Source organism: Sebastes umbrosus, chromosome 1 (genome assembly GCF_015220745.1).
Source record: "Sebastes umbrosus isolate fSebUmb1 chromosome 1, fSebUmb1.pri, whole genome shotgun sequence".
Lineage (NCBI taxonomy): Eukaryota > Metazoa > Chordata > Actinopteri > Perciformes > Sebastidae > Sebastes > Sebastes umbrosus.
The window spans coordinates 26,952,929-26,974,509 of record NC_051269.1 but is presented as its reverse complement, the minus strand read 5'-3'; the positions used below and the strand labels follow the sequence as shown (position 1 = coordinate 26,974,509).

Below are 21,581 nucleotides of genomic sequence, written 5' to 3'. Positions count from 1 at the left end.
TAGTAAATTCACAAAAACATCGAGAAAAGCAGAGTCCTTTTAACAATAGCTCCCACTCTCCATCTGAAGCTCTACAGACCGACAGCAAACTGTCTGCAAACATATGTGAGTGGGAGAATCTGCCAGATCATCGTCTGACTGACAATTCTCTCAGTGATTGTGATTCAGTCTCTCTCGCATCTGCAGGCAGACATGTGGGCACATTAAAGGTGCAATGTGTAAGATGTGGCCACCTGCTCCAAACAAATAGGGGGCAGCATTTCACCTTTTCTACTGGGTCCATACACTCTAAATTTACAGTCATCAGGTATTTAAAAACAACGACGACTATAGTACTAAAAGCAGGGCAAGAATACACACCAATTTGACCAAACTGCTGAAAGTCTTAAGAGCCGGTCAAAACAACACTGCTATCTTATAATCTTCATGTGTGGCATCGGCCTACAGTAAAATGCAAAATCTTAAATATTAATCGTTATTGTTTGTTATATTTTTAAATATTGTTTTAGTTTTACATGGTGTAAAAAATAAGTCACCATTTCTAGCACACTCGTCTAATATGCTTTGCAGCACAGACCCAATTTATTGTTGTTTATTGCCTCATATGTGCCCTGGCTGTTGGATATCTGGAGTGGGATGTTTACCAGAGCTGGCAGCCCCTCTGTCCAGTGACACTTAAAACTGATATGAAGGTGCAATGTCCCCACAAGTTTAAATCAAAAAACTTCTATTTTTACTTCCACACATGTGCAGCATTAACCGCATCAGTGACGCACAGGTTACATCCTGCCAAGCACTCCCTCTTTCTGAGCCTCCCTGTTTGCTTTAAAGACCTATTGTTATTAATAATTATGTGTTATAAAAATAATGACACATGGGTAAGAACAAACTGGTGGTCTGAGCATGCTCCATTAATCAAATGCAGGGTTCAGTTATTTTTGTGTCGTAGTTTTTGGTCATTTTTTTGCAAACAAATTTAGGATAGAAAATGCAAAAATTATCAACTCACTGTAATACGGTCTCACCATCGATCTTTATTACGCGGCTTTGTTGAATACTTTATTCTGATTGGTCAATTACGGCAGTCTGTTATTTTTTTATAACAGATCGTTGCTATGTATAACAGACCGTTGTTATGGACGCAGTTCTTGGACTCTGGAGGACCATTTTTGTGTAAAATTATTGATTTCTTAAATAAGTAGCCATGTAATAAACGGGATAGTGTACAGCGAGTTGGTCATTGTTGTGAAATAAACCCCAACAGGGCGATGCGGCACCCTGACGCGACTCATTATCCCTTACATGTCACATGTCACAATGATACAATAACCAAAACCAAGATGATAAATGAATAAATAAATAGCCTCATGCCATAATATCAGTATTATATTGATATTACAATATCACACCAGTGTTACGTCAAGCAATATTATATACTCCGCTTCATGACAGCGGTGTCTTCTGTGATGTTGCTTCGCTTCACTGTATTTTTATCCCACTGTCTACTATATGGACCACTATTATGAAAATAAAGTTGGGTGCAGCAGTCTCTGATTGGCTTATTTACAGTGTTTTGTTTTTAATGTGGCCTACTTAACAAAGTGCATTTCCTTGTGCATAAGAAACTAAAATTTAATAAATTGTGATATATGTTATAGATCAATATATCTGTCTTGAATCCAACAGAAATGTGCTACAGTATAATACAGTAGAACTACATGAAAAATGTAATTTTGTTCTTCCAACAGAGGGCGTTAAATAAAAAGTTTCTACCGATGTGAGGTGACTCACTGAAGGATTTGAAGTGGATTTTTAGATGGTTCATATATATCCTCTCTCTGTCCCCTCAGAGGCCAGCAGAGAAATGTCGCTACGTGGTGGGCAGTGTCCTGTGTGAGGGCGAAGAGAAGCCAGATGAAGAACTGCAGAAGATGTACGAGAAGTATGGCTTCAAGTTGTTTTCCATGCCCGAAGTGAGCCACGCCGTGACCACCAGCTTCGCCTGCACCACGCCTCTGTCTCACGTGCTGGGACCTTACAGGGTCTACCCCAGGCTCGCTTCCTACATCGAGGTACGGACAATATGAGAATATGTTTGCACAATGTGGATATACCTGTAATCGATGGAGTCACCCTGAGACTCTTCTAGCCACATATCTGCAGTTAGTTATTCAGGATTTATCCCTGCTCTTATCAAAAAAAGCATCTGTGAGAAACACAGGTGTAAAGGTTTAAACAGTGCGCATGTCTCAACTTGTTAGTAGACTGTTTCGCTCTACAATTGTTTTGTAACCTTCCGCATAGACAAGGCTATGCCATCATATGAAAAAGTAAGACAGGAGTTTTCTTCTTTTCTCTTCCTTTGGTTGCAGTGGATGGAAATCATCATCTGTCCTCTTTTCTGCTTCCTGCTTGTCAAAAGACCCCCACTCATGTGTTGTCTAATTCATCACATGAGCAGATGAGGTCTTTAAAGTAGATTAAGAATAGATGAAGTAGTAGGAAATGAAGGTACGTCTGAGTCCCGCGGCCCATATGCCGGGCTCCATGTCCTCAGGACAGGCCTCAAAAAGCTATTGACATTTACTGATGACATTTACACACATGGATTCGTTTTGGGGCATCCCACTGCATGAATAATGCTCCATGTGTGCTGGTTTTTGAGCGCATGCACGTGCGTGCTCGCACATCTGTCCATCTGTTTATGTAAGCGTCTGTCTTTTCACAGGAGGTAAAAAGGACCCACTTCTTAGTCAGAAAATGTACCAGCATGTATAGATTTTTCTCATATTTACCTTTTGTGAGTGGAACTTTTCTTTCTCGTATTCATGATAGTCAGAGACGTTGTGTTCACACAAATCTGTTCGATGGCAAAAGGGGTCACATTTGAGTGCTGAAATTCATTGGCATTCGTCTCTAATTCTGTGCACCTTTTTTTGTGTTTTATCAGCAAACTGCAGTGTTTGAATTGCCTGCACAGACCCAATGAATCATTAGCATGCGTTGGTGCTGTTGTGCCACAGGTGTAGGCCTCATGCTTTACTGCGCTGCGTCGAGTCCTCCTTCTGTTGCTGTGTTGTGTCGAACACAGGAAAGTAAAGGGGGCAAGGATGCCGCCAGTGGCATTGTTCATTGGCAGTATCCGGCTCTGTCAGCATATCAAAGCCATGCTAAAGATAGCCTGTGTGTCGTAGGCAGACCATTTCTGAAAGGTCTCAGTTGATTGTATTGTTGACTTTCATCTTGGCCTTGTCCCAGAGTTTTCTTGATTAGGAAGCTTAAATTCATTTGTTCAAAATGCTCGAAAATGAACATCAGCGCCAGCGTCTTTTGCCTCCCAATTTGGATTGGCTAAGTCTCCATATACTGCAGTGTGCCATGTGTCTCCTCCATAGACTGTATTATAAAGTTGGACCACATGACAGCTCCCCAAAAGTGAAGCCAAAACATCTCGATCGCCCCCTGGTGGCTGGCTGCAGTATAGCGCATAATCTAAAACGTCAAAAAGTCAAAGTACACGTCAAATACATTTTTCACAAAGATGGTTTCTGTCATTTTAGGTAGTTCTTATCACGCTGATGGATGTTCAAGTGTTCATTTTTCTGATACGTTTGGTTGTAATGAGTTATTTTGATGCTACAAAAAGGGGGTGATATGTTTTTACACTACAAGTTTACACATTTATATTGCTGTAGTGATATCAGTCCTGATCTACCAATTATAATCCTCAAAGAACCACTGTCTAGTCAACTTATCATTCTTTACCAGCCATCTCATCTTTTTTGCAGTTTGGTCTCTGCGGCACGCTGTAACACCCGACATCAGAGGGCAGGACAAACTCTAACATGTGTGCACTGACACAGACTAAACGATCTCAAGGCATAGAAATAGCATCCCTCAGTGTTAAAATTTAGTAGTATTCCCCTTTAGGCACCAGTGCTGTTACATAATCATGGCCAGTGTTGGTGTGCATCTTTTGTGAGCATGCAGCAGAGCTGTCAGTCAAGCTAGCTGATGTCATTGTAGGGAACGCATCAGTTTTTACTCTCTCACACTTTGTCCGCCATGAGGCAGAAGAGGAAGAGCTTGTCACAGTCCATCAGTTGACCTGAGTGCTATGACAGGTCGGTAAGGAGCTGCTCCTGTGCAGCTGATGGGCTAATAACACACTAACATCCAGTTTGAGTTGTGGAGTGGCGAGTGCACTATGCATAGCAGCTACAGCGAGGCAAATGAATAATGGAGCATGCTTTAGAGAGGCTTGGTTGGAGGGTGGTATGTGAATGCGCTAGAAATGAGTGCCTATATACTGTATGTATGATTAATTGAGTAGGTTTGTAGTATGAGGGACTTTGAATGCAGGGGGACACTCGTGACGTAGCTTTGTGCTCGGTGTCTACTGTAGATCCTGTAGATTTGAATGAATCTTCTGACAATTATGCCAATCTATGTAGAGACATGGTAATGTAACATAAACATGCAGTATTTGATTGTTTGTGGACAATTGGCGGCAGCGTCACAAGCTGTAATATTATTAGCGTATAAAGTAGATATGGCCGGTCAAGCTTTCTCTGTGACGCCGCGGGTTTCCACTTGGTGCCACCTGCCTCATTAACATTATGGTCCCCTTATAGCTTTGCATTTAAATCTGAAATATTGCCAAATAGGCGCTTTTGCTTTTTGCTTTGACACCAAATCCTCGGCCATCGTCTTTCTGTTGACCCTCCGTCGTCCCGTGTGTGATATCTGTCTCCTGCAACTCTGTACGGAGCAGACACTTTTACTTTCTGCATGTAGCGTCCCTCGGCTGACTATGTGTTGATAACACGGCGCTGATACACGGAAATTAACTAGAGGGGTTTTATTTCTATTTCAAAAAAGCAAAACGATGGTGGGGGTGGTGGGAAGGTAATGCAATCAGTAATACCGTGTAACACCTGGAATGCAGAGTACCGCGGTAAGCCTAATGTGTTGGCAAACAGTTGCTGACACATCTAGCAGACACAGAGCAACATTATCATTCATTTTCAAGTTTTTGGCCTCTTGGCAAATTTTAGTCCAATACTCATTTTCTTTAAGCCCTGTTTTGGTTTTCACCAACTCCTGAGGGAAATACCCGGCTGCTACATACTCCACTATGTTCATCAGCTAGTTAATAACAGCGGGTCGTTTGGCGCTGGGCAGGTATTACACAGTGTGGGTTTATCAGTGCTTTTCAGCTGCTGCAGTTTAAAACAAAGGTGACGAGAAGGTTGGGACTAGGTGGGATGATAAAGGATTTTATCATGGATAGCGATAAAAAAACTCTCAAAATAAGTTGATCGTGGTGAATTTCCATTATCGGGATAATCGTGAATATCGTCAAGAGTGAATTGACAGAGCTGTCTAGCTCGCTATCGTGGTAGAGAAGTGAAATATAGAGCCTGATTTTAAAAAAAAAAAAAAAAAAAAAAAAAAAAAAAAAATAGGTCAACAGGAATTATTAGAAAGAACAGACTCACATAATGTTGCTATTTTTTTTTAAACATTTTATTCATCCTTTATTTGTCCTTTACAAGGTTCACTAAAAAAGGATGTGAGTCCTATCGTGTTGCAATACAAATATTTGTTTCTTAACAAAATTTAAAGTAAAGTGATTTCAGTATGTTGTAGTGCCATTTTTAGTTTTAAACATAATATATATTTGATGATTATCAGGATAATATCGTGAATCTCAATTATTTTGGCCAGGATAATCGTGATATTAAATTTTGGTAACACTTCATTTCACAGGTCTGCAAATTTCATGGTAATTAGGTGATAATTAGCAAGTAACCTATGAAATTTCTTTGGAATTACTGCCAAATTACCCCAATATTTACTTCAAAATGTATCGAAAATTACTTTATTATAAACATGATTTAATATTATATGCTAAAATAGCATATAAAGGTTAAAATAGGGCCCTTAGGCTTGAGAAGCGGCTGTGCGCTGCTCTTCATCGGAGATGGAAAACCAAAAATAATAGAAGACACTTCTGATCAGACACAAATCTCACCATTGTGTGACTGATTGTCTACACAAATGTAACCTGGTAGCTAATGTAATGATTCAAGGAGTTTTTTAAAGAAATTTCAAATAAGTTAGTTGCTAATTATTATCTATTTTTCCGCACACATGGAAATAACGCATATCAATTAACTTTGTATTCTTTTCGTGTAAATGCATTAAATAAATGACCAGCTATTGGGAAATAGCGGAATATAATTATTAAATAATGTTTATAATAAAGTAATTTTCGATAAATTTTGAGGTAAATAGTGGGGTAATTTGGCAGTAATTCCAGTGAAATTTCAAATAGGGTTACTTGCTAATTATCACCTAATTACCATGAAATTTGCAGACCCATAAAATGAACTGTCGTCCGGTGCCTAGTTGAGACTGAACCAAAACAGTGAAGTCGTGGGTGGACCAAAATTATTTGTTAAACCATGCTAAAATGCATCGTACCTCCAGGAATTATTACCTGACTCTGTACCAGACTATAAAGTTGGGGTTTTATCACCACAACACCATTCACTAGTCATTTCACCAGTGGTTCATATTAAAGTATTGATTAGGGCAGCTTTAAGCCTTGAAATTCTAGGTACCAAATTATGCAAACCTGTGTCATCAGCAGGACTGTGTAGGCCAGACTGGTTACTGTCTGACCCCGTGCCCAGCCTTCAGAGTACACCTCATGGCCTCCTATAGCGCTCCAGTTATCAGAGAGCAGGTTAAGTGCATAGCTGCCCTTTTTTTCACTTGAACGCTTTCTCTCCGGTCCAACAGCGTCATCTCCACACCAGCTTACCTTGCCTTATCTCTTCTGTGCACCACACATAAGCTAATACACACACACCTGCACACACACTCACAAGGAAGTGTAATTGTGGCTTAAAAAGATCTGAAGTAGGCGATAGGTGCTCACTGTGTTTAATCCGGATGTTTTTAATGTGATGCTAATAATCAGAAGGTATCAATGAATTTGTGGGATCAGTATGATGTCTTAGATCTTGGTAATTTGTGCTCCGCAGCTGTGTATTCATGTCAGTCTAAATGAAAGCAGTGAGTGAGTGAGTGGGTATGAGCGCAGGAAGCTTGTGTCATCTTCTAGTTAAAAAAGCCCGACGGTGAGGGAAGGAAAAATGAACGGATAAAGAAGTAGCTTCACGCTATATTAAAGGATTTGGTCAAGCCCTGTTTGATCTTTGTGAAAACACCTTTTCAGGACCTAAAGAATGAAAGCGAACAATCACTGTGGGTGTTATTTTGGTGGCTGCGTCAGACAAAACGCCCAATATCCCCTGAGAGCAGAAACAAGATGAGAAACCGATAGCTCCCGTCCATTTAGTAATCCCTTTATCTGAATCAAGCTTTAAGCATCATGAAGGCGTTATTATTTTTTTCCCTCATTTCACTCTATACTATATCATACCACAGTTTTGTTTGCCTCGCAGGTCCCACAGCAATTAAAATGTAGATCTGTAAACCCACTATATCTTGGGTTTGTATCATCTGGGGTATTCCACAATTGTACCATTTGGATGTATTCTATGTATTGTTGTTCTGTATGGATGCTCACATTGTGTTTGTAGAAGAAATATGTTATTTCAGGAAGAAGGAGGAATCATAAGCAGTGCTGACAAAACAATCTCAGTTTCAGCTCAAAAGCGCAGAATTGGAAAAACTTAGCTCTGTATCAGCATTTAAGCACATTTTCCTGTTTCCCCTAAATTTAGTCTCTGGAAAGAAAGTCCAAGCAATTTACCACTGTCACAATGATAAACAACGAGCTCAGTCTGAATTAGTAATGTCGCCATATGGGCCTGCCACCCACAATGTCAGGTGTATGGGTTTGTTTCTGTGCCAGTTGTGCAGCAGGTGAAGCTGACAAAGTGAGGGTTGCCTCTATGTGACTGGGTGTCACAGTGAGGAAGGGTCGGATTAGTGTGTCTCTGGGTGAGGTCTTAGAGAAGGTGTCGCCTGGAGACTCCATAGTTCTGCTTGGAGCTCACATGGTTAACAAGTAGAAACCTGGTGTGCCGTTATTAGGATAAACAGCTTGCCTGATATGAACCCAAGTGGTGTTCGGACATTGGAGGTCTGTGCTAGATATGAGTTATCCATAACCAACAACAAGCGGCAACCTCCTGTGATGAGAAATGAAGCCAACGTGGAAGTACCAAAAACTGCAGTCCTTCAAATGGCCACTTGAGGGCTGGCTCCAAAAGTGAGTCAATCCCCATTGACCCCCATGTTAAAATGCCCCACATTACAGCAGAAATACACACGTTTACAGCCTGGTACAAAAAACGGTTTTGGTCTCTATAGCTAATTTCCCCTTTCATAACAACTGTATGGGGGCTGAATTTTTATACAACTCACCCGTTAAAATTATATTAAGGCTTAAAGTTGGGCATGAGTGCATGTTTGAGTGACAGGTGGGTGCCGTACCAGGTCGCTAGCTGTCTGCTCTGCCACGTCAGGCCCGCCTCCGCTCCACCGATGGCTCTTCAGAAACCTATGGGTGACGTCACGGAGACTACGTTCATATTTTATAGTCTATGGATGTCGAACAATTTGTTCACTTCCAGTGGGTCTTCATTTAATAGCTCATTAGTTGACCCTTATACTAGGACACCTAGGCCAAAGACTGATGATCGACTATCATCAAATAGGCCATCAAATCTGCTCCTGTATGTCTTCGACACTCAAGGAAGAACTCACCTGATCCTACACCTGCTGGTGAGTTGGATTGGGTAAGCAGCTGGACAGACTCGATGAAACCAAACGTGCATTAACGGTGAACTGGAAACGTCCGAGGTCTTCAACTCCCATCTCCAGAGGAGTTTTAGGCAGTGTTAAGCAGGTGATTGGTTTTCTTGAATGTGCTCTAATAGCTTCATCAACCCTCGGAGAACAAAAGCATTGGAAATTCCTGGGCTGCGATATCATCTGTAAAATCAAGATAAAAATCTTTGTTATTACTGGCATCGATCTGCCACTGCAGCGAGGTTGAGCTGTGATGTTATTTGCTGGCAAAATGGAGGCGACTCATGTATCTGTTTTCACCTTTTTAGTAAGTGGCACCTTCATGTTTTACCACTGCATAGTGTTGATTCCTCACCTCCATTCTGCTCATGGTTTATGCACCAGCCACTCGTCTCCATCTTCTTTGATGTTATTATTTGTTGAATTAAATATAGAAATTTTGTTTTGCATGTCCACAGCATCTATATTTCATGCAATGGCCTGATTACGGGTTAGCCAGTGGAACTGCGCTGATTTCAGGTGTACCCACCGAGTAAACAACAACAACTGAGAGAACTGCTCTGGTTAGATGGCTCCGAAGTGAATTGTGAACTATGGAGTTGTATTGTTTTATTCTCTTTACAGGCATTGAGGTTTACTGTCAGCATATCAGAATAGTCTAGAACAGTGGTTCTACCTATTTTCCATGTAGCTCCCCCCTATTTGTATCTAAGAAAAGCTGAGCCCCCGTGACGTCATCACTCTAAAAACAAAATGTGATTCTTTTGAAGTAAAGTCTTTTTTTTTTAATCAAATAAACTTTCTTTAATGAATAGAACATCGTCAGTTTCATCAACATATATAACGTGATTACATCTTGACAGTTTTGCCAAGTGAATGCAGATACATAATATGATCTTTTATTTGTAACAACTTAATTTATTAATTACTTGGAGCCAAAATAGATGTTTTGTTATTGTGAATAAATAGATGTAATTTATGCTGTTGTTAGATTGCTGCTAGATCTCCCCGTTAATACAGGTGCAGCCCTTTGTGTGCTTCAAGCGGGAGAGCAAATCCGTTTTTTCACCACAGTGAAAATGTTGTTTTTGAAAGGCTAAACGCCAACAAATATGGATTGAACAGAATATTTGGTTAGATTTTGCTACTGAGTAGCAAAAAAATAAATCTTTTTAAATTTTTTTATATACAGACTTTTATATATATTATCCAGTAAGTGTGTTAGTATGATTTTAGTTATACATGAGCAAATCCAATTTTGACAATTCCAGAGCAGACAAATCCTGGTGCACCCCCTGTGATCTTTGGCGTCCCCCTAAGGGGGCCCGGACCCCAGGTTGGCAACCACTGGTCTAGAAAACACAATTTTTATTATATTGCATCTTCTTTGTCTGTGTTTATGTCAGTCTTTGTGTCTTGCACCATGTGTGTGTGCAGCTGAAACTGTATACTGTCAGTCAACCAGCAGGATATTGAATGGAGAATCGAGATGTTAAACAACTCTGCTTTCACCACCCATATACTGCAGATCTGTCTCACTGAGTCTCTGTCTCTACTAAAGACACACATACACAGACCATTTATTATTATTATTATTATTATTAATAATAATAATAATAATAATAATAATAATAATAATAAATCTTGTTACATGGTTATAAAGCCAATTATTTTCCTCTCAAAGTCAGGTGAAGGAATCCCCGCCGACTCACTGTTTCTCATCGCAGCATTTCTGAATATCATGCCTTAAGTGACAGCTCATATCCATCTAGCTGACAGAGCTAAGTTCAGGTACAAGTTTGGGGAATTGTTATTGAGATAACTCTTTTTTTTTTGGCTTTGTTCCATAGCATTTTGACACCCCACCCACCCACAGAAGCCTCTGGGCTCATAGATAGTAGCTATACAAGGGTGTCTAATTATCTATTCAGGATTATTTGAGGCATTGTTCAGAGATTGTATTTTATTCCTTTTTGTCCTGCCTTTCCCACCTGTCTCACTGTACAAAGTACATGATAATGTGATGTGCTAATAGGCTTTCCTTTCCTAATTATTTTGGATGGATGCTGGTTGTTTTCAGCAGCAGAGAAGGGACTTAACAAGAGACAGTTAGCAGGAAATATTTTGACACAAGGAAAGAGAGCAACGCATCTGAGTGAGGAATAGTTTGGTTTTGGAGAATTTTACTATTTTTCCTAGAGTCAGACAAACTTACATATTCTTTTGTTACACCTTTGTATGTAGTTTAAGGCTTACCGTAGCTCACTTTATGAATATGGAATCAAAGAGGAGATCTTCAGCATATAGAGTGCTGCAGGACTGAGTCCTACAACCTGGAAATGAGTTGGCATTTTAGCACTTACGGTTCCCTCGTCTCAAAGTCAATAGGTTTTTTGAATGTGTTTTTAGTTAGATGCCTGAAATAAGTTCTGTGGTTAGCGAGATTTTAACGTTTTTAAGCTTTTACGTGTCTCAAAAAAAGTGTCTTAGGCGGTTGCTAACAAGTGGTTAATGGGACTACTAAACATCATCCCGCCGGCTCGTCCGCCTTTACAGCCTCGTTGTGTATAATTGTGTTCATGGGACCGTGGTGTCTATAGCCTTAGCTATAAAACGTTAGCTTTTTACTTCTGCCGATTACATTCACACTTCAAATGTTGTGTTCATTTGTGAAGATTATCTTGCTGAACAACACGTGTAAGTATCATAAACGTTTGTTTACCACAGAGCTTATTTTCTGCAATAATCCAAAACCCAATGGAAAAATCCCATTGGGTTTTAGTCGAGGGAACCAGGGCGATACTAACTTCCTGGTTGGCCTACAAAAATAAGTCACCCCTTCTCCATTGTGCCTTCAAACGGCAAGCCATGAAAAATCCCTTTAAACTTAATAAACATTAACTGCTTGAAAGCTTGGGTAACACTTCATTTTACAGGTCTGCAAATTTCATGGTAATTAGGTGATAATTAGCAAGTAACCTATTTAAAATTTCTACCAAATTACCCCAATATTTACCTCAAAATGTATCGAAAATTACTTTATTATAAACATTATTTAATAATTATATTCTGCTATTTCCCAGTAGCTGGTAATTTATTTAATACATTTCCAGGAAAAGAATACAAAGTTAATTGATATGCTTTATTTCCATGTCTGCTGGTAAATAGATTATAATTAGCAAATAACTTCTTTCTTAAAAAGTCCCTGAATCATGACATTAGCTACAAGGTTACATTTGTGGAGACAATAAGTCACACAGTGGTGAGATTTGTGCCTGATCAGGAGCGTCTTCTATTAGTTTTCCACCTCCGATGAAGAGCAGCGCACAGCTGTTATATGCTATTTTAGCATATAATTATTAAATAATGTTTATAATGAAGTAATTTTCTATACATTTTGAGGTAAATTTTGGGGTAATTTGGCAGTAATTTCAAAGAAATTTCAAATAGGATACTTGCTAATTATCACCTAATTACCATGAAATTTGCAGACCTGTAAAGTCTTACCAATTTTCGTTCTTTTTTTTCTCTTGCATTTCTTGCTGCCCAGTGACACCATGTTAACCCTCATGAGGCACTTATGCTTTCTATCAATAGACCACAGACCCTAATGCAGCATTATCTGAGCAAGCTGTCTGCAGTATCATCAGCCATGATGAGGTTTTACACGGCTCTACGCTGACCCTCCCAGCTCCTTTTGTCAGGCAATGAGAAGTTTAAACCAGCCCAAAGGGAAATAGAGGCGTGGGGGAGGAGGCGTGACAGGATTCGACATCTTTAATGCCTCCTGGGCTCCGGGCGTAGACTCCCTTAACTGCTCTCTGTTCAGCAATTTCTGCGTGGGATGGCGCAGAAGGGGCAGGGGTTGTGGCTGCGACGGCATCAAAGAGCAGAAAGCAAAAAGAGAGTCGATAAGTGAAGTGTGAGCTTGTGAGCAGAGCGTCTCTGTGGCTGATTGCTTGGTGGAAATTAGAGTTCGAGGAGGCACAAGCCTGTTACGTCTGCTCTTTGTGTGTTTGTGCTTTAAAATGCAGGTTGTGGTGAGAGCGAGATAAGTCTCCTTCATTATTAATGCTGTCATTCCACAGCATTGTTCCCTCCATTACAGGTTTTATTGGTTAACACTTTTTGAGGGCTTTCAAAAATAATGACCTGAACATAACAGAAAGCAACAGTCCAGAGATGGAGGCAGCCTCTCACCTGCAACTCTTATTCATATTTTGTGTTTACAATTAATATGCCTTGTTATCCCTTCACTCTGTCTGTGGAGGAAACACTTGGCTGTAGATGCACAAGGCTATATTTAGACACCAGTGACGCTCATGACAGATTCATCACTTTTTTCTTTTCTTGCCTACAATGAAGTGGGCTGTGATGTGCTGAAGCCCTGTGTACACGCTAGGGCTGAACGACATGGGAAAATATCAAATTGTCATTTTTAGACCAATATTACGATTATGAGTCAGTATGCAATTTAAAAAAAAAAAAAGGTTCCTTATCGTCTGTATTATTCACTATACACAAGCAATAAATCATTCTAGTATGACCAACACAACATTGGATACAGTAAACATATAAACTTCTAATCTTTCATGTCGGCCCGGTCTAAGTGTTATGATGAAATTAGATGAATTGATGGATGTATTGATATTAATAACATGTGTTTTATTTAGCTATTGAATTGTAAAAATCTTCAGAGTAGTAGAATATTATAACTTGTAATTCAAGCCTTGTAAACGTAATGTAATCATCATGCCTTAAATCTGGAGTAGGTAGTTTATTTTTGGCATCATTGGACAAAATATTACATAATAAGCTATAATAACCTTTCAGCATATTGTAATTCAAGTGTTCTGAGAGATAACTAGACTTCCGAACCTCCTCATGTTCTCTGTTCAGCAATTTCTGCGTGGGATGGCGCAGAAGGGCAGGGGTTGAGGCTGCGACGGCAATTCTGGCGTATTTTGCCTTTCCCAGAAAACTGCTATACCACTTGAATTACAACATGCTGAAAGGTTAGCTGACAGGACCTATTCTGCTTAATGAGTAGGCCTACTTTTGCTTTTGATACTTGAAATATATATTATTCTTTCATGAACCTGAATTGTTTTACTCTGTGAGATAACGTCTAAAATTTAACTCTTAAAATTTGGTCAAGTTAAGTTTATGTTTTCAAGTTTTTACAATCTGGAGATATGGTTAATTGATATGTTTATCCCACTTCTCAAACCCAAAGGCCCTATTTCAACGATTATATGCTATTTTAGCATATAATTATTAAATAATGTTTATAATAAAGTCATTTTCGATGAATTTTGAGGTACATTTTGGGGTAATTTGGCAGGAATTCCAAAGAAATTTCAAAATAGGTTACTTAATATTTATCAACTAATTACCATGAAATTTGTAGACCTGTAAAATGAAGTGTTAGCAAAAACGGCCGCCGCTCTAACCATCCTGCTATGTTGATTTGAATGGGAATGTCCGTTCTACTCTCTCCTCCAGTGTTTCTGCTAAGGTAATGGCTCACTGGCTGTGGCCTCATGTTTAGCATACAAACACGAGAGTGGTATCGACCTTCTCATCTAATTCTCATCAAGAAACCAAACAAGTGTGTTTCCCAAAAACGCTGAACTGTTCCTTTAAGTGTTTGATTTACTCGCACCTTTCAAGCCCATGTTATAAACATTTAAGCGGTCCCGGGCTTTAATCATTCTGCCAGTCTCGTAACTGTCGGTGTGAGGCTCCTATTCTTAGTGACAGTCCAGTGATGCAGTAAGTGAGGTTGATAGCAGGCAGACGCGTTTGTGGTGGTCTTATTGATTCCTGCTCCCCTTCCGGCTCTGGGATACACTTCCCTCTGAAACTCCAGCTGAGCATCACACACCATGCTGCCAATTAGACTCTGTCTTGTGAGCACACTCTGACAGGTAGTGTTTTCACTGTCGTATTTGTGACCTGTGTGTATTTCCGTCCGCATTCTCTACTGTGTGTGTGCACGCTGTTGCCGTTCGGCTGGCTGTTAAATCAGCCTCTCACACTTCTGACCCACTCAACCTCACCTATTGATATGTGAATAATGGTTGCCATGGCAATATTGTCACTAAGGCACGGTGTTTTTGTGTTTTTTGATAGAGAACCGTAAGTTCCACATGCAGGTATTTTGGGCATGTGAAGGTTTTTAACGTGTCCTCAAAATTGTGGTAACTTTGAAATGTGCTTTGATGTGATGAATAAATGTGTAACACATTATGTTTCCTTGATATTCAACCCCGTCCTTTTTCTTTCTGAGATTAAAAGCAGCTTGTTCATCAGATAACTCAGTGAGTTTTATTGACTTGATTTCAGCTTATTGCATTCCAGCTAAGTCGGCAAGGACATCTTGGCCATTAAACAGAAGTTCACAGCCTTTGAGAAGCAATTCTCCGTAGGAACTTTGGGCTCAGACTAAATCTGTCCGTTTGAAGTAGCAGATTGTGGAGGAGTGGGTTTGTGAAGATTAGGTTTATCTTTGCATCATCGTCCTTACAGGAGGTCCATGAGGCTGTACACTGAGCTTGGGTTGGACAGACTACTCTGTGGACATCTTAAAGAGCAGAGTGAGGAGCAGTTTTATTTTGACCACCACCATCAGATATAATTGTGGGACTCTTAATTCATTGTCATTCTACAACACGCAAGTTATAGTCCCTTTATGAGTAGTCACTTTTCCTGTTAAAACGTGATAACTTATTGTTATATCATAAAACGTTTCATGGTTATCATGAAATGTTTCTGTTTTGGATTGTTGGAGGGGTACTAATGTTATCAAGTTCAGTCGCAGACAGTTGGTTAAGGGTCATTAAATTGTCATGCATATGGTAAGATTATATCTCTTATGCACAACAGCTACCAGTAAGCGTGAATTGTTTTTTTGTGGTTCATCACGTTGGTGGCAAAACTTGTTGTTGCATTTCAGGTTAGGCTCTATTTTAGAAATGAGCCTAGGCCTGGGTCAGGGCGGACTAGTCTGGGTTCTGGTCTCTGTGGGCTTTAAGTTTTTGGTCTGATACAAACTCTACTCCAAATCACACCGCTGTTCTCTTATGTGAGCTGTCAGGTCTTTTTGTGGTTGTGGCCACAATAAATATAATGCAACACTTTGACACAGCAGCTACAGTATATATGTCTAAACTGCTTAAGAACCACAGCTCTGTGCTACAGTGTGTTCATAGATATTAATTAGCCTTTTAGCCAAAACCTGTCCTGAGCGAGCAATTACCGTACACTCAGCATCAACTTCAGCTTTGAAGACGAAAGCTTTAAAGTATTTATGATCGCCAACCGTAGTGGGCTCATATGCCGAGAAGAAATTCATCTAATTTCAGGTTGGAACATAATGTTATATATCAGATAGACAAAAAAGAGTAAGACCATATAAAGTCTGTTGTCTGCTTTAGTGTACAGATTAGGGCTGTCCTCGACCAAAAAATTCTTAGTTGACTAACTCACGATTTTGTCGACTAATCGATTAGTTGATTTAATCGATAGATCTGTAAAACTGAGTTCCTCCACAAAGAATCCCACAAAAGTATCACTTTAAATCGTGTCTTTACTAGAGATGTGCTCATAAGTTTCTTGGAAATAAGTCATTCAGCATGAAAAATACTAATCGACTAACGAAATCTTAGTTGAAAAAGACCAAGACGACCGATTAGTCGACTAATTGACTAAGAGGGGACAACCCTAGTACAGCCTGACAGAACTCATAAAAAAAAAATAGAAATTGCTGTTTGCATCAAAAGCTATTATACTTTTAATAATAACACCAATTTAGTTATTGGAAAAATAATAGTTCTGTTTGCATTTTTTCTTATTTGAGTGTGTCCATGTCGGTGTCATTTGCACATTGTCTGTGGCGTCAGATAATTATTTGGGAGAGTTTTATAAAATGAGTGAGACAAAATGAAAGAGGCTTTGTTTTGAATGGTCATCAGATAGTATCTGTTTGCCATGTGTCCTTCCTGGTTTAGCACACGTGCCTGCTTTACAAAAAAAGACATAGATGCCATCCGAGAATAACCAAGCAAGCCCATGTGGCTGTGTTGGTGAGCAGAGGATGAAATCTGCCTCACTGTACTTTAAATTCTCTCCAAGTTTGCTCCTCAGCCTCAGATTCTCACCTCAATCAAAGGTCTCTCTATTTGCCCACAACTGATAGTCGAGCCTTGATCTCCATCTCACACGTAGACCTGACCTCCAGGTCAGAAACATATTGTCCTATGGACCACATGCATCCTGTCCCTTCTATCAATCTGCCTCTCTGGCAGTCCTGCAGTGAAAAGGCCACACTGTCTTGCCCCTGTGGGTGAGCAAATATTAAATAGATGCCAGATTACTGAGAAAGACCCCTCTGTGTGGAACATACGGCATCTAATCCACAACCCCTCTGGCTGTGGAGACACAGGAGAAGAGCAGGGGCAGAGGTGTCAAAACAGATCAGCTGTTGACATTTCCTAAAATGCGTGTTTCGCTTTTCTGTCTCTTGGTTGTATAGCTGTTGTTATGCTGCAGACCTCTTTCTCTGTGTGTTTATTTGTTCTCCAGTGGATGCATACTAAGATGCTGGGCTTATGTAAAGTAGCCACACAGACACGCACTAGCCTTTGGGCACTTCCGTACCAACAGCAGGGGAAAGGAGTAATATTATGAGGGGAGACGGGGCATGCTGTGTTTATGTTGCAGAAGTGGTGATAATCTGGTAACACTATGCTGGATGCTATGTGAATGCAACTTGTTCTACAATGATACTGTGGTTCGGGTCTCCTTTATTTTGCATTTATGTTCTGTCTGTTTAACGTTTGCTTTACTTCAGAAGTTATTACTATATTTATACTATGTACTGTATATAAATTAAGCTTCGAGTGTTTGTCTAGTGTGGCAAACTTGTACGAGCCCATCTCACAAAAACAAACCAAGTAGCGTAAGGATAATTAGAATAAGAGCTGCAGATCAGATCCCCGGGGGCAAATAGGGACATTACAGTTGCTCTTATATAAACATAACAAGATTTAAGAAAATTGAAATAAAGGAATAAGTAACATGTAGATTATGTACATAATGCTACACTATTTACCTCAATATGTGTAGAGAAATATAAGTAAATAATAAAAATAGGAATAAGAAATGAGAATATAAGAGATATGCAAAAATATGTGCATTAAAGACATACAATATTTAACATATAACCACAGTAAAAAAATAAGTAAATACAAAATGCCAAGAAGTGGGATCGATTAAGTGTGTTAAGTTTAAATGCAAGAATAGTATAAATATGAATTAAATAGAAGAATGTTTCTTGAAATGTACAATATAAATGCGGTATTAATGCCATGGTATTGCACAGTTGAATTATTGCACAGGTGTATTAATAACAAAATGGTCTTGCTTTAGGCGCATTGAGAAGTACTTTATTTAAGGGTATAACTAAATTATATTTAATAATCATACCACTGATGCTCCATGTTATGTCAGAGACAGCCCAATAACAGCCCTGTCAACCATGGCTCTGCAGTTGACAGGTAGGTCACAAACTTTCTTGTTCACAGTAATGAGGGCAGTATAATAAGGAAATGCTTCCTTGTTATATCTGAGAACCATGGTTATATAAAAAATAACCTTACATTAGTTTTGACTCTATTGTTTGTGAAATATATAAAAATGAAAACTGTAGCACCATGGTTTCTGAAGCTGAACCTCCAGCTCTAATAAACAGAGCTGGAATAATAACAGATGTGCAAGTTAGACAGCACCCACACTGTGGACAATGAGGCTGTGAAAGTGTGGAAATGTCTCATACAAAGCAGCGACATGCAGTTCTGAAAAGTGAAGCCAATGTGGAAGTGGCTTAAACCTACATTGTTTCTAAAAGCCTGCAGGGTGCGACTCCTCTGCTTGCAAAAAGAAGTCTGATTGTATTGAAGTCTATGAGAAAATGATTTTTTACATCAGTAAACATTGTAATATAGACCATAAAGCAGGGGATGCTTTAGGGCGTTGCTACCTTGTGATTCACAGGTTGCTACCACGGCGTTGTCCGGTCTGGAAGGTGTTTTTCGTCTTACAACTTTAACCCTTTCACAGTGTGTTTTCAGTCAACATATTCACCCACAACGATTGATATCTTACGAATAGTTATTCATCATTTTTTGTGCGTTTTCCTATGAATGTCCAGCGGCAATTTCTGCTAAATTCTTTTCAAAATAAACTTCCGTCTTTACAGGAAACAACTTGGTAAGGTTTAGGCAACTAAACAATGTAGGTAGGGTTAGGCAACAAAACTACTTGGGAAGGATTAGGAAAAGATCGTAGTTAAGTTACGCCAAACTGGATGTGGTTACGCTGCACTGAAAGTAGTGTAACTTAAGTACGGAAGTTCCGTAACAAAAACTACCCAATTAGATTTAGGAAAAGGTTACAGTGTTAAAATAACACCGGAAGTGGCGTAATTTAAGTACAATATGGTGACGGCCAAAAAACAAGATGGGGAAGGCCAAAACGCCGAACTCATGCTTCAAAACTGTAGTCCACAAACCAACGGGTGACATCACATGACTATGTCCACTTCTTATATACAGCCTATGGTCTCATGTTGTCACATCTGCATCCAGTATTGAATCGTGTGAAGCAGATTCCTTTATTGTAGCGTGTTAAGATAAAAACCCTGAGTCTCTTATGATCAGATGTGAGCTTTCATCTCTTTTGTTCTCATCAGTGTTGTCCTGTGGCCACTTCCTCTGTACCAGCATCACTGCCCACTTGCTGCTTTGAACCGCTTTGATTCCCCCTAAGATGCCAAAGAGGGGAAGGTCTGGCAATAGACGCTGTGTCGTCTCATGTGAAAGTAATTGTCAAATACCTTTTGTGCCATTGTGTCCTTCCTCTCTCTGTCCCAGGCGGCTTCACAATCCATGTTACGTTTGAACCTGTGGTCCATTCTTGTAGCCTCCATGAGAAAGGAAATGTCATCGTGCTTTTAATGGGATTAAAAGAAGTCCTCAGGGAAACCACTCAAAAGAATATAAAGAGAGAGATCAGACAATAAAACCAAATAGAAAGACTTACTGTAAGTTAAATGTCACTCCAAACCTTTTTTATGAAGTTCGTCATGTGTTGGCAGTATCTCACCAGATGTTTTACAGTTCGCAAAATATATAAGCAACATATATACCAATACATATAGATTAATCATGAAAGTGGTCACTTTTCAGCTATTGTGACACCAGGGGACATATCTTTAGTGTTTTTTGTCTTTACTCATAATGCTGTTTTGTTGAACTTTGTGACCCAATTTGTTGTTTTGGATTGCTGGTTCCATCTCTCAAGTCCTATTGATTCTTCAATGATGATTCTGGGATAGGCAATCCAATGTGCAGTGGTAATTTAAACCTTTAATGAAGTCAGTAGTGGGCCGTCTTTAGCAGCCAGTGATGGGGAGTCTGTAAGCTTCAGAGAGCAGTTTGTCCTTTTAATTAAGCAGGTGTTTACTTAGGACTCTCATCCCCTCTTATACTCACTAGGTGTGTGTGTTTGTTGGTGTATGACTTTGTTTGTTTGTCTGTGTTCTTATGTACTTGTATGCATCCCTTTCTATGTAAAATTAATTCCAAAAGGGAGGAATTTACTTGTATTTATTTCATTATTGTGCAGCAGACGCTGACATCCTCATGTAATAACAGCTCTCTGTAAACACCTGAAAATTGACTCAAACTGCAGTTACATTTTTACTGACCTCAGGGCAGATGCACCCTCATTACTGCCTTGTCTAAAACATGTCACAGGCACACATTACTGCTGTTCTGTATACCGTAAAATCTCATATAAAAGGCATTTTCAAATAATCTCAATAATAAATCTCAAACAGAGGGCAACCTACGGGTCTGAAAAGTGAAGCCAATGCGGAAGTGCCTTAAACTCGCATTATTTCTATTAGCCAGCAGGGGGCGACTCCTCTGGTTGCAAAAAGAAGTCTGATTGTATAGAAGTCAATGAGAAAATGACCCTACTTCTCACTTGATTTATTACCTCAGTAAACATTGTTAACATGAGTTTATGGTCTCAATCGCTAGTTTCAAGTCTTCTTCAATACAGCATGATGTTCATTTAGTAAATTATGGTCCCATTTAGAGTCACATATACCTTAAAGCAGGGGATCCTTTAGGGCGTGGCTACCTTGTGATTTTCAGGTCGCTACCACGGCGTTGTCCGGTCTGGGAGTTGTCCGTGTTTTTGTCTAACAAACTTTAACCCTTTCACAGTGTGTTTTCAGTTCATGGAAGTTAATTATAACCTTTTTGGTCGCCTAAAAATGTCTTATTCAGCATTCGGTTGTACTTAGCTCCACCTTCTCGTGTCACTTCTGCTTGGTAAAAAACAACATGTTGAACTTGAGGCTTCAAAACGGCAGTCCACAAACCAATGGGTGACGTCATGGTGATTACGTCCACGTCTTATATACCGTACAGTCTATGTTCTCAAATAATAGGGTAACATTCCCTGTAGCCTACAACATTTCTTAACAGAAATAATGTTTTAATACTCTTAATTAATGTCAGTCTTCTTTGCCCTTCTCATTGAGTTAGAATCAACAGTAGCTTTACACATCAACATGAGCTCATAGCAGCAAATTAATGGAGCAGAAATATATGGGGATCCCACTGTGACGATGCTGTGTGACGGCATGACTGCAGGCAAATAGGGATAAATGAGACAATATTGTGCACAAGGGAATTCTGTGGCGCTAAAAATGA

At 39.5% G+C, this 21,581-nt stretch overlaps 1 protein-coding gene across 1 annotated transcript in view; it reads left to right on the top strand.

The window, feature by feature from the left end:
• tex264a (testis expressed 264, ER-phagy receptor a) overlaps positions 1–21,581 on the top strand; it is an 87,683-nt gene that overhangs the window by 13,901 nt on the left and 52,201 nt on the right. Inside the window, exon 2 of the mRNA XM_037769229.1 lies at positions 1,851–2,072. Coding sequence (XP_037625157.1) covers positions 1,851–2,072 — 222 coding nt within the window. The remainder of the gene's footprint in view (positions 1–1,850; positions 2,073–21,581) is intronic.